The following is a 14,518-nucleotide window of genomic DNA, read 5'->3' as shown; positions in this document are numbered from 1 at the left end:
AAACCTTTTCCAAATCGACATCATTCAACTGATTGTACGTGGCACGTTACAGCGTCATACCGATCGTTCTATGCATTGAATTATTATAACCGTCGACTAACGCGGGTAAAATCGTGATCCAAACGTGCGAACCTCTGCTAGTGAATTCTTTAAACATACGAGCTTTAATCGTGCGGTTGACCCTTTCTATTATCGATGCTTTAAGCACGCTGAAAGTACTATACATTTTTATATTGTGTTTTTTCACTAGGGCTTCGAAATTTTTATTGTAAAATTCGCGACCCTTATCAACGTGTAATAGATTAGGTCTGCTCTGTGCAAAAATTTTACCAGCTGCCGCAGCGACTTCCTCACCCCTTTTGGTCTTCAAAGCCGCGTAAAATAAACGTTTAGTAAAACAATCTATAATGAACAGTATATAGTTATATGATTTATTCACGGCGGAATATTGTTGCATGTCGACGAGGTCTGCTTGGAATAAATCGTTTTTACCGTAAACAATGACTCGACGCCGCGGATAGCTCCTTCTGGCCGACGCGTGAAGTTCCGTCGCAATCGCCCGCTTAGACATTGGGTATTTTTTTCAATAGTTTAGCCTCGACTAATTCTTCGCAAATCGATATTATCTCGTTACGAACTGCCGTGTTGCCCGCAGCGAGAGACGAATACAGTAGGCGCAGTCTATCGACCAACTCGTTAGGATCGTTCCAATAAGTGATATTGTGTTTTTGTAATCGTATATTAATACCCGCACCCGTTAAAATATTATTTTTTCTCGAAAACAAATTTGATATTATTCCAAATTTAGGTCCTTTAGATTTACGAATACGATCACCGTTCAACGTCCTGTGCGCCGATGTCTGAATTAAGATCAGTTTATACACATTTAAATCCGCCTGTGTATATTCCCCGACTCGGGGGATTTAAGGAATAACAAATCGATAAGTCCCGCCGTCACCGGGTATGTACGTGTATCGCCTTCTATACGTATCACGTTATCAAAAAATGTATTTCTTTTCCGCCCAATTCGAACGCGTCGTTAGATAATTTTCTTGGACCGTATATTCGGTCCAACACTGGTTTTGTCCAAGGTCCGAAACGTGCATTCAAATCTACATACGCTGTAGGCGAAGTCTTGGGGCGGGGAACGATTCACAATAGAATCCGCATCTGGCAATGGCGAACGTCGCCCTCGACGGTAACGATGCGGGCGGAGACGATGTGGCCTGGAAAGGTTTCCTTTTGTTATTCGAACGTATCTCGTTCAGAGGCTCGATATAACACCAATGTGTTATTTATTAACGCATCCGTTTCAAACCTGCCCGTTTTTAACGCGTTATATTTTTGTTTTATATTCGCCCTCGCTTGAATTATATCCGTCAATATCGTAGGCGATGATGCTGTCGAGTTGTTCTCCTTATCCATGATCCCGAGTTAATGTAGCAAATTTAAGCTCGCCGTCTTTTTATATAATGACGTACTTGTCGAAGCCGTGCCTGTAACGACCGTCATCACGCGCGTTTTCACTACTGATAACGACGAATTCAAATCGCCCGCCCCGCCAGCACGCCATGCAAAAATCTTTAAACTCTGAGTACTTGATATCGCCAGAGCAATGCTCGTCGTAGACGTGTTTTAAATTCATTTCGTCTTGTTTGAAAAGCACTATAAAATTAGCGTTGTCGCGGATCAATTGTTTCGGGACGCGTGAATACGATTGTGCCAAGTAACACACATCTATAAGATGATGTCTTGAGCGGGTAAAATATGAGCGAACAATGTTATGATTATTAGTTATGACGTCGTCAAAAAGAAAAACCGAGTTAGGTAGAGCTTTTTCCGGTGAATAACAGTTTCGTTCTCGCTGAATTTATATAATTAACGCCTGGAACGCCGCTCAAAATTTTATCGAGCATTACATATTTAGCTTGATCTAGCGTTTTTGAATAAATATACACATTTTCAAATTTAATCCCGTTCTCGTGAACCAAAAGCGTGAAAATAAGATTTGTTTTACCACATCCGGACGGGCCTACGATTAGCGCGCGTATTGTGTTCGGAAACAGCGGTCCATGTCTCGGGGCGCGCGGTGCAGCTCCGTTATTACATAACGATAGCGGATCGATATTATCGACTCTGAGCTTTATCACTTGGTCGACAAACCGCATTGTATAAATACGCGTGACGTTCGAGCGACGTGCTCATATAATGTTATCGCGTTCGAAGTACAAGTCCAATAGCGGAGCAGGACTACTGAACACCGTAATAAATAGTCTACCGTTTGAATTACATCTGCCCGGTTATCAGTACTGCGGGCCGGGGACAAATTTAAAAAAAAGACTCGCTCTCGGCCAGCCGGGAATAAACGGTTTGGATTCGGCGTGCAAGGAACACGATATAGCTTACGATAAAAGTAATTCTTTGACCGATCGCAGTGCGGCCGACAGTGTATTGGAAGAACGTGCTTGGAGCAGAGCGGGGGCAAAAGACGCCGATTTTAAGAAAAAGCCGCCGCGTGGTTTGTAACTACGGGTATGAAGGCTAAAAGAAAAATCGGTAGTGGCTGTGGGTTCTCTAGTATAGTCGGGGTGTGTAAAAAAGCGTTAAAAAAATCGCTAAAATCGTGTTCGGGAACACCGAATATGAATAGTTTAATAAAATCGACTGTCCTTGTCGCGCGAAAACATGTAAAGTCTGCTGCGGGGAGCCGTTCGAAAAAAATAAATAAAAATAAACCGCCTCGTGTCATCAGAGTTCCGAAAACGGGGGGCTCTTTAACTTTAATCCCGGTGTTGGCCGGGCTCTCGGCGCTCGGCACCTTGGCCGGCGGCGTTGCTAACATCGTTAGAACGATACGCGGTATTAGATCGGACGTCGGCACATCTGTGCATTTAGGTAAAGGCGTATATCTAAGGCCGTATAAAAGCGCGGGCTCGTATACTATAGCACGGAAATCTAGCGTCATTACACCGCGGACTAACAAACGAAAAAAAAAAAATCGGCGACGCGAAAAAAAACAAAATAATAAATCTCGAAAAATTAAATCTAATAAAAAGTCACCGAAATCAAAAAACTAACTCTGCCCAATCGTGCCCTTTACGATTTTGAAATTAGCGAATACGCTAAACGCGCGAAAATATCTCATTTCAGAGGCGTATATTGCATAGACAGGTTGCCCGTCGCACCTAGACGCGAAGAAGCTGCGGTCGTTAATCTAGACTTTGAAAAAAATAAGGGCACGCATTGGGTGTGCTATAAAAAAACCGGAAAATCAGTTTTGTATTTCGATAGTTTTGGTAATCTTCGTCCGCCGTTAGAATTGGAAAAATATTTTAAGGGCTGCGATATCGAATACAACTATGAGAGAACGCAGGCATACGATACTTTTAACTGCGGTCATTTATGTTTAAAATTTTTAACCGCAAAACAATAATAATATAATATAATACACAGCCGCCGGCATGACGTCGCAAACAGTATCGTTGAGCGGTAACAGTTCCGAATTGGAATGTCATTTTTTCCCACCACTAGAATTGCCTGATAAATCCGTAATCGGACTTCTAAGCATCCAGACATATAATTCTATACCTAACGTCGAAGCCGGATGTGATACACTACATATTATACGCGGTGGGCTGGAGGGGGCGACAAAGATTAAAATACCGACCGGATGTTATGAAATAATTACTCTGGAAACAAAAATACGTGGACTTTTGAAGGACATCGGTGTAAATTTTTTCAGTTTATCGACCGACAATAGCACTTTGAAATGTGCAGTTCATTGTAATAGCGATATCGACTTGAACGTTGAGGACAGTATCGCCCCGTTATTGGGCTTCGATAAGCGAGTTTTAACGCGCGGTCGTAAACATGAATCAGATCGCGTGGTAAAAATTATGAATGTCAATACGATAAAAGTCGAATGTAACTTGGCTTTAGGTTCATTCGACAACGGACGGCAATCGCACACGATACACGAATTTTATCCAGTCGTTCCACCCGGCTATAAAATAGTCGAAATACCAAAATATTGCGTGCTGTATAAATTGAAAACAAATACGATTGATTTCGTACGAGTATCGTTGACCGACCAAAACGGTAAATTAATCGATTTTCGTGGCGAAACTGTGAACGTTCGGCTCCTTATAAAAAATGGGTTTGAAGTTTAACGTCGATAAATACGCGAACAACAATGCTGACAGACGCATTAAAGCTACGGCGGTCAGAAGGAGCACACCACAGCACATCGAACGTCGTAAAAAAAAGTTGATAACATTGAAAAAAAATAAAAAGCTGACATTAGTCAATCGTAAATTTTTACGCTTAATTACCAACAAGTAAATATCTATTCCGTGTAATATTATCGCACGAAAACAATGGACAAATCTTTCTTGGATGTGGGCGGAGCGTATGTTAACGAATCTCCGATACGGGAAATGTTTTTACATTCTTTTTTACCGTTTTCATCGTCTGCGCTCGACAATGGTGACGAAATACGTATATCCATTCAGAATCGCGATGCGCATACGTTACCGAGCGATAGTTTTATCTATATAGAGGGTAAAATAACGAAGCCCGCCGAACTCCTAACTGAGATATCTATCGCACATAATGGATTAGCAAATTTATTTAACGAAATGAAGTATGAAATAAATTCAACTGAGGTACAGCGGGTTAAAAAACCGGGAATAACTAGTGCTATGAAGGGTTATTGTTCGTATTCACCCGCCGATGCGAATATCTTGCAAAACGCTGCTTGGGATATCACTAACAAAAATGCTAATTTCGTGAAAGACAACACGTTCAGCGGTTGTATCCCGTTAAAACACGTTTTCGGTTTTTGCGAAGACTACAAGCGAATATTGATAAACTGCAGTCAACAACTAATATTGAATAGATCGATGTCGGATACGAGCGCGCTACATTATACCAGCGTGGTGGGCGGGGACATGGCTACCGAGTCGGTTAAGGCGCTGGTGGCGAAAGTTAAAGTTCAGCTAACGCGAGTGTTGTGGAAAGTACCAGTGATCAAAGTCGACGACCGGGAGCGGTTGAAGCTGATGAAAATCATAGATAGCAAAAAAATGATAAATTGTGCTTTTAGAAATTGGGAGCTTTGCGAGTATCCGAATTTACCACAAACGAGCAAACACTCTTGGATGGTTAAAACGTGCTCGCAGGTGGAAAAACCTAGGTGTTTAATAATCGCTTTTCTCACGAATACGCCTGGAAGCGTGTCGGACGGTTACAGCGGTGATTACGATGCGTGTTCGCTGACAAACGTTAAAGCGTATATTAATTCAATCGAATATCCGTATGAAGATTTTAACGAAAGTTTCGACAAAAACCTATTTACGATGTTCTATCAAAATTACGCCGATTTCCAAAAACATTATTACGAACGGGATACCGCGCAGCCGTATCTGTCGAGAGAAAAATATAAAGAGTTGGGACCATTTATCTGCATAGATTGTTCGCGACAGACCGACGATGCAAAAATTTCTAACGTCGATCTTCGTCTTGAAATAGAAGCAGCCAATAATTTTCCCGCTAACACGGCGCCTACTGTCTAGTTATTCACGATCGAGTGATGCAATACAATCCGTTTACCGGAGAAGTTCGGAAACTATAATATTTACTATTTATTAAAATGCATTCGACCCTTGTACGGTATATCTGTATTCACATTTTACCATAGAATGCATACGACACTTATATCGTAATATAACTATATAATATATATTATACATCCAATATTGAATATTTGTAATTATGTTTTTGTAATAAATGGAATAATAAAAAAAAACATAACAACTTTTTTTTTTTTCTAAAATATAATATAATATGTAAGGAATAGTGCATTGTACAAATCTTATTTTATAACTATATTATGCTTATGACTAAAATAATAGCACCCTATACAAACAGATGGTGCATATATATATATTTGTATATCATAATACATGTGTTTAATCTTAATATATTCGGTCAGCATTCGGGATGTGGAGGTCAGACATATGGGCGTCGTTAATATGTGTACATGGCCGGCCCCTCGTTTTCGTGGAATCCAACAAGCTGTGAAAAATAATAAACGTATAAATGCATGTTATAAGATATATTTTATACATAATTACATATTTTATCGTAATACGAAATAATATTATATTATTACATATATTGTACTGTATAATAATCACCTCTTCGATGTCAGCGGTCGCCGCGTCATTGCTCGGGATGTAATCTATTCCGTTATTTTGAATATTAGTCGCCCAACACATGGCCAACTGTTTGTTCGCATATAATTTGATTTGGTTTACCAAACTGTTCTCGATATTCGGAAATATATTCAACGCATGAAGATCGGGGTGGATATTGTGGGTGGCTGTTGAAATTTCTTCTGCGGTCGACGATTATCGGGCATAGACATTTGTACTTAGATAAGTAGCTATCTGATCGATCTGAACCATAACTGCGCATCGCGTGACGTTAGATTTGCGTGAGATCGATTCGCCGATGGCCCATTGCATTTCGTGTATTCTTAATAGATCGCTCCCGCTCAACAGCACGCGACATCCTTGTTGTAAGTGCGATTCGACGGCTAGCATCCTTTCACCGCGATAAGTAGTTCTGGACAGTGTGTTATTTTCGTCTTTGAGAAAAAGTCTATCGCGGCTTTTAACCGTCGGGTCAGATATATTCGAGAGAATGTACGGCATTAGTGAGAAAATTCGTTGCAGAAAAACACTTGTAATGCATACATGTCGCGATGGCGTTATAATCTGTACGGTCACGTTGAAAACGTTCGCGGCGTCGTCAGTCCGATGTTGATGGATTTCCGTCCCGCAAAGTCTATGATGAAGTTTGTGGAGTCGATTAAATCGTTAGGCGGTTGCACTATTAACGAATGTGTTGTATATTTTTTCTCGCGCGTTTGCCGCTAGCCACAGAGATAGTTTCAATTTTGCCTGTCATTTTTTGTCCTTTAGAATGAAACTCACTTGTTACACGTTAAGCGAATAGAGTGTTACTGATTTGTTTAAAATAATATTGTACTTAGCTGGCCCGAAAAGCGCGCGTCGTCGTCGTAATATTTAAACTTGACCTATTCACGAAATACGGTGCAAGTGGCGGGGTTTTAGCGTGATAACATGGAGATATCGCACGGATGCGAGGCGAAAAAAAAACCGCGTCAGTCCCATGTACGGATAGATGGCGCCACCGTCGAAGATAAGAATGATAGCGTGATAACACATATCGTATTTAGCAGCAGCTGATACGGGGCGGAAGAACCGCGTCAGCGAAATGTTCGGACAGATGGCGCCACCGTCGACGACGCCGATAATAGGACATGATAATAGTGTGATGGGCGGGGCGACGGTGCTCCGATTACGTAGTAGATAGTGGGGGGGGGCATGGTGGGTCGGCGGGGGGGGGGGGGGGGTCCTGTGACGTAGGGTGGGGCAGTATAGGTGGGGGGTGGGTGGATGGGGGGGGCCTGTGACGTAGGGTGGGGCATAGGGTGGGGCAGTATAGGCGGGGGGTGGGTGGATGGGGGGGGGGCTGTGACGTAGGGTGGGGCATAGGGTGGGGCAGTATAGGCGGGGGGTGGGTGGATGGGGGGGGGCCTGTGACGTAGGGTGGGGCATAGGGTGGGGCAGTATAGGCGGGGGGGGGGGTGGATGGATGGGGGGGGGCCCTGTGACGTAGGGTGGGGCAGTATAGGCGGGGGGTGGGTGGAGGGGTAACGATTCGGGGGGGTTAGGGTGGGGCATGGTGGGTCGGCTGGGAGGGCGGGGGGGTGAAGCGGGGGGTATCCAGTAGCGGCCTTTTCCTACTACTTTCGTTCCACTTTTATATTAATTTCAAAAGTTGCAAATGATTGTATGTTCAATTTTTAAATTTGTATACACGTAAACTATTAGGAAACTAATAAAATAGAAAATAACCTATTGTTTATGTGACTATAGGTCACTCGGAAAGCATTGTAGGGATACGTGATCTGACCCTAAGATTAGATATTATATAATTAAGGAACTCAGAACACTATATCACCCTCTCAAATTATCTAATTCCTAAATGTATTTATTTCTCTATATGTATTTGACTGGCTTACGAATTTCAAAATTACATCATTTACATTTTGTTATTATTATAATAAATTAACTACATTTTCAAATCATCGAGAATAAAAATTTAATGGGGTAGCGAATTCGCGTATAATATACATAAATAATATGAAAACCACATAGTTTTCTCCGACCTCTAATATTTTTTCTCGTTTTGAATTTGAACCGACGACGACAGGGGAACTGACTGTATTATTATGATTATGGAATCTATTTCAAACGGCTTTAAATATAAATATATATATATATATATAATATATATATATATATCATATTATATACCTATGTATATATTTTTTTTTGTACAAAACACATTTCTGAATTGGAAAAATGTATTTTACAAAATCGAAAATAACAATTAATTTTCATCCCCGAACGAAATTACAAATAAATAATAATCGTGAAGTATGTATGACTATAAACGAGTTTCGTCCTGCAGTTTTGTTGTATCTTTGAAATCATTAATTATAAAGTAGTACGGGATGCCACACACATAACCTCGTCCCGCGGGAATTAATTATTATTGCGAATATACATTATGCATTGATATGTATCTACATTTTATCATTTTATGTTAGATCTATTATTATAACGAGACATCATAGTTTCAATTCTGCACGTGCGTTGTGCTCTTCTCGTACCTATAATATCTTATTACAGTAAAAGTTGGTAGGTACCTATACGTTTTTCATTATCTCGTCGCCATCTACAACTACTATCAAAAGAAAGAAAAACCCCAAACGTCAGTGACAAAGGATCCATTACTAGTCCATTATACCCTCTTATACGTGTATGCTAAAAATATGTAAATGAATTACCTATGTCATTTTTATCATCTATCTACTAGTATATGTTTTTAATAAAAAATATGGAAATTGTTTACTAGGACTGTATCATTATTTTCCATTTTAAGATAAATTTCAATATCAACAATTTCAAAGAACGTAAACACGGACATATTTATTTAAATTACGATCTAAGTATGATAAAGTACATCAAAAAATTCAAAATTTAAATTTATATAAATAAATAAAAATAAAAATAATAATAAAATAGTTCGTTTAACTTTAATCAAACATTATGTTATATAAAATTATTTTCTTTGAGTTTAATAAAGAAAAATAAATTGAGATATCCATTTAATTTTTATTATAATATGAACAATTTCTTATAATAGTTTTAATAAAACTTTGGATAATATGAAAACTAAATTAACTTTGTAATTTTTAATTTTGAAACAAATATATTAATTCTCAATTAAAATAAAAAACGTATTGTTTAAATAAGTTAGTATAATACTATAAACAAATCAACAAAAAACGTTTTTAGTTTTTTTTTTGTAATCAACTATTGCGACAGGCTTATTTTTTAATACAAAAATAAATCTGGCTTGGTAATTAAAAAATACAACAATTTATGATAAATTATGACCAACCGTATGTAATTGATCAATATAAAAATTATAAAAATATAAAAATTACCACTCGAAGGAGTCTGTTTATGGCAAATCAAAGCTATACGCATTCCCAGCTGCCATGTACGATGTTGCCAGGGACCAGACTCCAATTGCAATAAGCCACAGGGCTTGAAACCAGTAAAACCTATAAAAGCCGAAATCGATACCCAAACTGAAATCGAAACTGGGAAAAATTAATGCCGGTATTCCAAACCGAAATTGAAATCGGAAAAACATAAATACCTCTTCTGCAAAATAATAATTTGTTTAGGAATATATTATCTAAACTTTAAATAGCTCTACGTCTTTATAATATTATAATTTAGTTTATGTGGGAAAATTATAAATAAAGTGAACGAAATCCATTTATACGTATTTAAATGTGATGGAAAACACATCATGTCTAAACGATGAACATAACAGGTATCACTTCAAAATTATATTGCACCGGGTTACAACTACAGCACACAATAATATATAGGTAGGTAATATTATATAATATGATAGAAATCTATTTGTTGTTATTTTTCGAGGCTATCTAAATGTAGTGAAACCAAAATTTATTACTAAATTTAATATATGTAATACGATTTTTTTTAATCTTGTTTTATAAATATTTACAATAGAAACAACTATATAAAATATACAACAATATAAATAATGTAATATTATAAAAAATTCTCTGAAATACTTTTATTTGTATTTTTATTTTTATTTTCTATATCTACCTATCTACATTTAATTTAGAATCGTAACTCGTAGAATTCAACATAAAAAAAAACAAGTTAATCGTATGATAAACATCAATTCATCAAAAACATTAGAATACACGTGAAACTGTCCACATGGATACAACGAACATTTGCAAAAAATTGCCAAATAAGATTATTTATCATGGCCGAAACAAAAATCTAAAAAAAATAAGTATTAGTATTTAAAGCTTAAATCAAAATCACAAATAAATTATGTTTTTGGTTTCGAGTTTTATAGTAAATCACAAAAAGAATTATTTTTTTCAATTGAATATGAATTGTCCTTGACTGCGGTGCAAATCGTCAAATCTGTGATAAGGATAATGATTTCAATACAATACCTCATACGCATATAAAATTCCGATGGTTTTTCGATTGAAAACCACATTATACATACCTATTGTTATGACTTTTTTTTTCACTTAAAACGGTGCAATCATTGCCAATCAAATGACTTATTATAATCGTAGATAATTTTTAAAGTCAACAGAATTTTTCCCAATAACGTTAGTTTTGTAGTTTTTATAAAACTTTGTTTAGCATTGCAATGTAAGTCTATAGTCATTATATGAGTACACATCGTTTTAAATTTAAACATCTATATAGGCTATATACTTACACAAAATTATAAATATAAGAACATAATAAAATAATGTCAAGTTATGCTTTAAAAAATAATTTGTTTTTTACTATGTAAACACTGCGTTTTAGGTTCGGATATGAATCTAATTATTTACATAGATTTCAGTTAATTCCATAATAACCGCTTTCGGAACTAATTTTTTATAAACACTCAGTTTAACGTTTAACATAATACATCCATTAAAATAATAATATCATCTAATAAAATACACAACAAATATACAACAGACTGATGTTAAAAAATATTGAATTAATTTTTCATTATTTTATGTTAAATATAAATTCATTAATTTTAGATCTAAGTTATGAAATTGTGTGATATAAAATCCAAACCTAACAACGTTAAAACGAAAAAAGTTTTAAGTACTTGTTTTGGAAATTGAATGATTATGTTTTTTTTGTTGAAGTATTTAATCAGAACAGTTTTTATATTACAATCCACAATAATTTTACAAGTTATATTAAAATAAATATAGTGTTTTTTTTTTCGATACCAAAGATATCTTATAACGTTTTTCATAAAATGTTTGATAGAATAAATCACAGTTGAACATAATTTTAAATAAACTAATAATGAACTGTCTTATATAGATATTAAAAATGTAAGTATCGATTGATGTGAAATTATGTTAAGAAGTTTGGTACCTATCAGTTTGATACGATAAAATATCGTGTATTTTTTTTTTTTAGTTTTTAGTTCGTAAACATCCAAACCTTTAAACGAAATCAAATAACTCAAAAAATATTTATATTAAGAAAACACACGAGTAATGGTATAATATATAATTTTTTATAATCAATCATAAAAGATAACAAATTGATTTGTGTTTTATCGGAAGCTTTGTTAAATATTTTTATTTTTACTTAAGTTATATACTCATATAACTAAAAATAAAAAATAATAATTGTACCTATATTTTAATAAATTGTGTAAAAATCAAAATTTAAAATAAAACATACAAAACATCGATAACATGTAAGATAGAGAATAATGATTAATTTATATCATAATATACTTTAATAATATATTATTTATTTTATCTTAAAATAGAACCATAGAGTTTATTACATTGAAAAAGGGACAATTAAATTAGTCAAATATGCAATATACAATGAAAAATTAATAATGACTTTTAAACAACAATGTTACAAAATTAGTACACAAAAAAGTTACACAAATTTGATGAAAATCGATTTTATGTTCTAGTCATATTATGTGTCTAATCTAGTTATAAGATTTTAATAGGTAATTTAAGTTTGAAAAATGTTTGACATTTATAATTTAATTTTTAGATTTTTTAAATAAATAACTCGATTGTTTAATTCAGATTTATAATTATTATGCGTTTTCTTAATACAAATGTGTTGTAATAATATTTATCCAGGTTAGTCAACTTGTACAAAATAACAAACAGAAATAACAGACAATATGAATAAAATATGACAACGTAATTTAAGAGCAACTTCCGCGATCGATAATAATATGCATGCACACAAAAACCAATCATATTATTGTTCAAAACGTTCACACACTTCCACTTGACTTTTAAGTTTAACTTGAACTCCCCTAACCAATAAAGTTTTTTGTGAAATGGTCATTTTCATGGTTTTAATAATACATAACATGGTTTATAGGTACTTGTTTAAATTATTAACAGACAGTCCTAATAATTCAGTACATAGTTATTAGTTTTATGCAGTTTCAAAGCAACGTTCAATAACTTACAAGTACGACATACAACTTTACCGCAACTTTTAATACATTCTACTTAAATAAGATACGAAATAAATAATAATATACTAATTGATTTAATAATATTACAACATTTTGTTTTCTGTTAGTTTGCGCATGCAATATTTACATGACACGCAGAGGTTAACAAGAACGTAAAATCGTACAATAATAATGGATTAAATTATTATCAAATTAAACTGTACAAACAGAGTCAAATAAAAATTATACAAACATAGTAAAATCTAAAAGAAAATGTATTAATAACATAACGTATTAATTTACGCATTCAAATATTATGCAAACGTTACTCGTGTTTTATTATTATATATTTATTTACACCTAAGCGAGCAGCTTTTCCAGTTAAATTAATGAATTATAAAAAAAAAAAAAATACGACATTAAATTCAAATAAAAATATATCAAGACTAGGTACCTAGCCAGTTAGGTAATAAAATGTACGCAAGAATTAGTTCAAAACATTCATCGTCCAGTGACCTAAACTTTTAGGGTCAAATGTACAGCGTTTTAGAAATCAAGTACTCTTATAACATAAATATAACTACGTACACTGTTTATTAAAAAATACCGGTAAAAAAGTTTTATTTAAATTTAAATTTATTTTTCATGATCCCATTGAAAATAATGTTACCTTTCAAAAAAATACTTATTATTAAATAAAAATAAAAAAGTATTTGACCATAGCTTAGAAGGCATAATTCATAATCCAGCCCTGGGCCTATTTGAAAGGAATTTTGAGATGAAGTTGTTTGATATAAATAATTAAAAGTACAACAAATATGATAAATACATACCTGAAATCAAAATTTCAGCATTTTATAAATGTTTTTGTCAAAAACTTTTTGGACTGAGTAGATGCTAACAAGTCATATTATCACAACAGTTCAATTTATTCGATTACTTTTAGTATACTGTTTGAATTTTGATCACAAACACTGTGACGCTGAAAACACAACTCAACTCATAGCCACTACTCCAGCCACTTTTTTATTATAATACTATAGAATATATTATAATAATGAATTAAATACTGATATCTAACAAATCTTATCTGTACAAATTTTTAATTTTTTTAACATTGTATTATCTCAAAATCATGAATTATAGTAATTATTGAATATAATTTTCGATTTATGAATTCTTAAAATTTGATACTTTTACATACATGAAATCGGTGGTTACAAAAAATGCCCAGATGATTTTAAAATTATTATAAAAGCCTTACTTGTAATGTAATTTAAGATACCTACTTTGTGTAATTATGAGTGCCCATTTTAATATTATATATTGTCTAGTCAAATGACTGAGTCACAACTATAATAGGCAGAATGAAAAGTTGTGCACACGATTCAAGTAAGTTATTATTGTATGGTAAACACAGGATTGTGTCAAATTAAGGTAAATGAGGAGACATTGACATGGGGTAAGTAACTCTTTCACTCGATTGAACTTATACTGATTTTGTTTTTCTGCTCGGTATGTAGAAATATGTAAAAATATATAAAACACAATTTTAACACAACAACATCAAAAGCGTATGGTGTTACAAATGCAGAGGTAGTAAGTAAAATACCTTCACTCGATTGAAGCATTGTTTGCTGTGACTCTTTGTTTGTGGATTTACTTTATACATAATTTATATATTTAAACGTTAACACATTGAGATCAAAAGCATATGTGGTATGGTGTTTTAATGTTAGTAGGTACTTACATTTGTTTTTCATCAATCTCAAAATGATTTACAAGACTGAGTTTTAATAAAAACACTCAATATCTACGTTTTTCTTTT

General features: G+C 34.4%; 1 protein-coding gene and 1 pseudogene across 1 annotated transcript; one reads left to right on the top strand and one right to left on the bottom strand.

Moving 5' to 3' along the window:
- The first annotated feature begins 4,637 nt into the window (after positions 1 to 4,637).
- Positions 4,638 to 5,573, top strand: LOC126552344 (uncharacterized). Its single transcript, XM_050207034.1, has one exon. It carries the CDS (start codon positions 4,638 to 4,640, stop codon positions 5,571 to 5,573), a length of 936 nt encoding a protein of 311 aa, XP_050062991.1.
- Positions 5,574 to 5,837: 264 nt separating this feature from the next.
- Positions 5,838 to 7,035, bottom strand: LOC126552742 (uncharacterized; annotated as a pseudogene).
- Between the last annotated feature and the right edge of the window lie 7,483 nt (positions 7,036 to 14,518).

The sequence above is a fragment of the Aphis gossypii genome, chromosome X (genome assembly GCF_020184175.1).
Source record: "Aphis gossypii isolate Hap1 chromosome X, ASM2018417v2, whole genome shotgun sequence".
In the NCBI taxonomy this organism is placed as follows: Eukaryota; Metazoa; Arthropoda; class Insecta; order Hemiptera; family Aphididae; genus Aphis; species Aphis gossypii.
The sequence above is the reverse complement of the archived record's forward strand: the minus strand, read 5'-3'. Positions and strand labels throughout refer to the sequence as shown.

Excerpts from the sequence above, each read along its gene's own strand:
- LOC126552344 (XM_050207034.1), top strand. The coding sequence starts at position 4,638 with ATGAAGTATGAAATAAATTCAACTGAGGTACAGCGGGTTAAAAAACCG.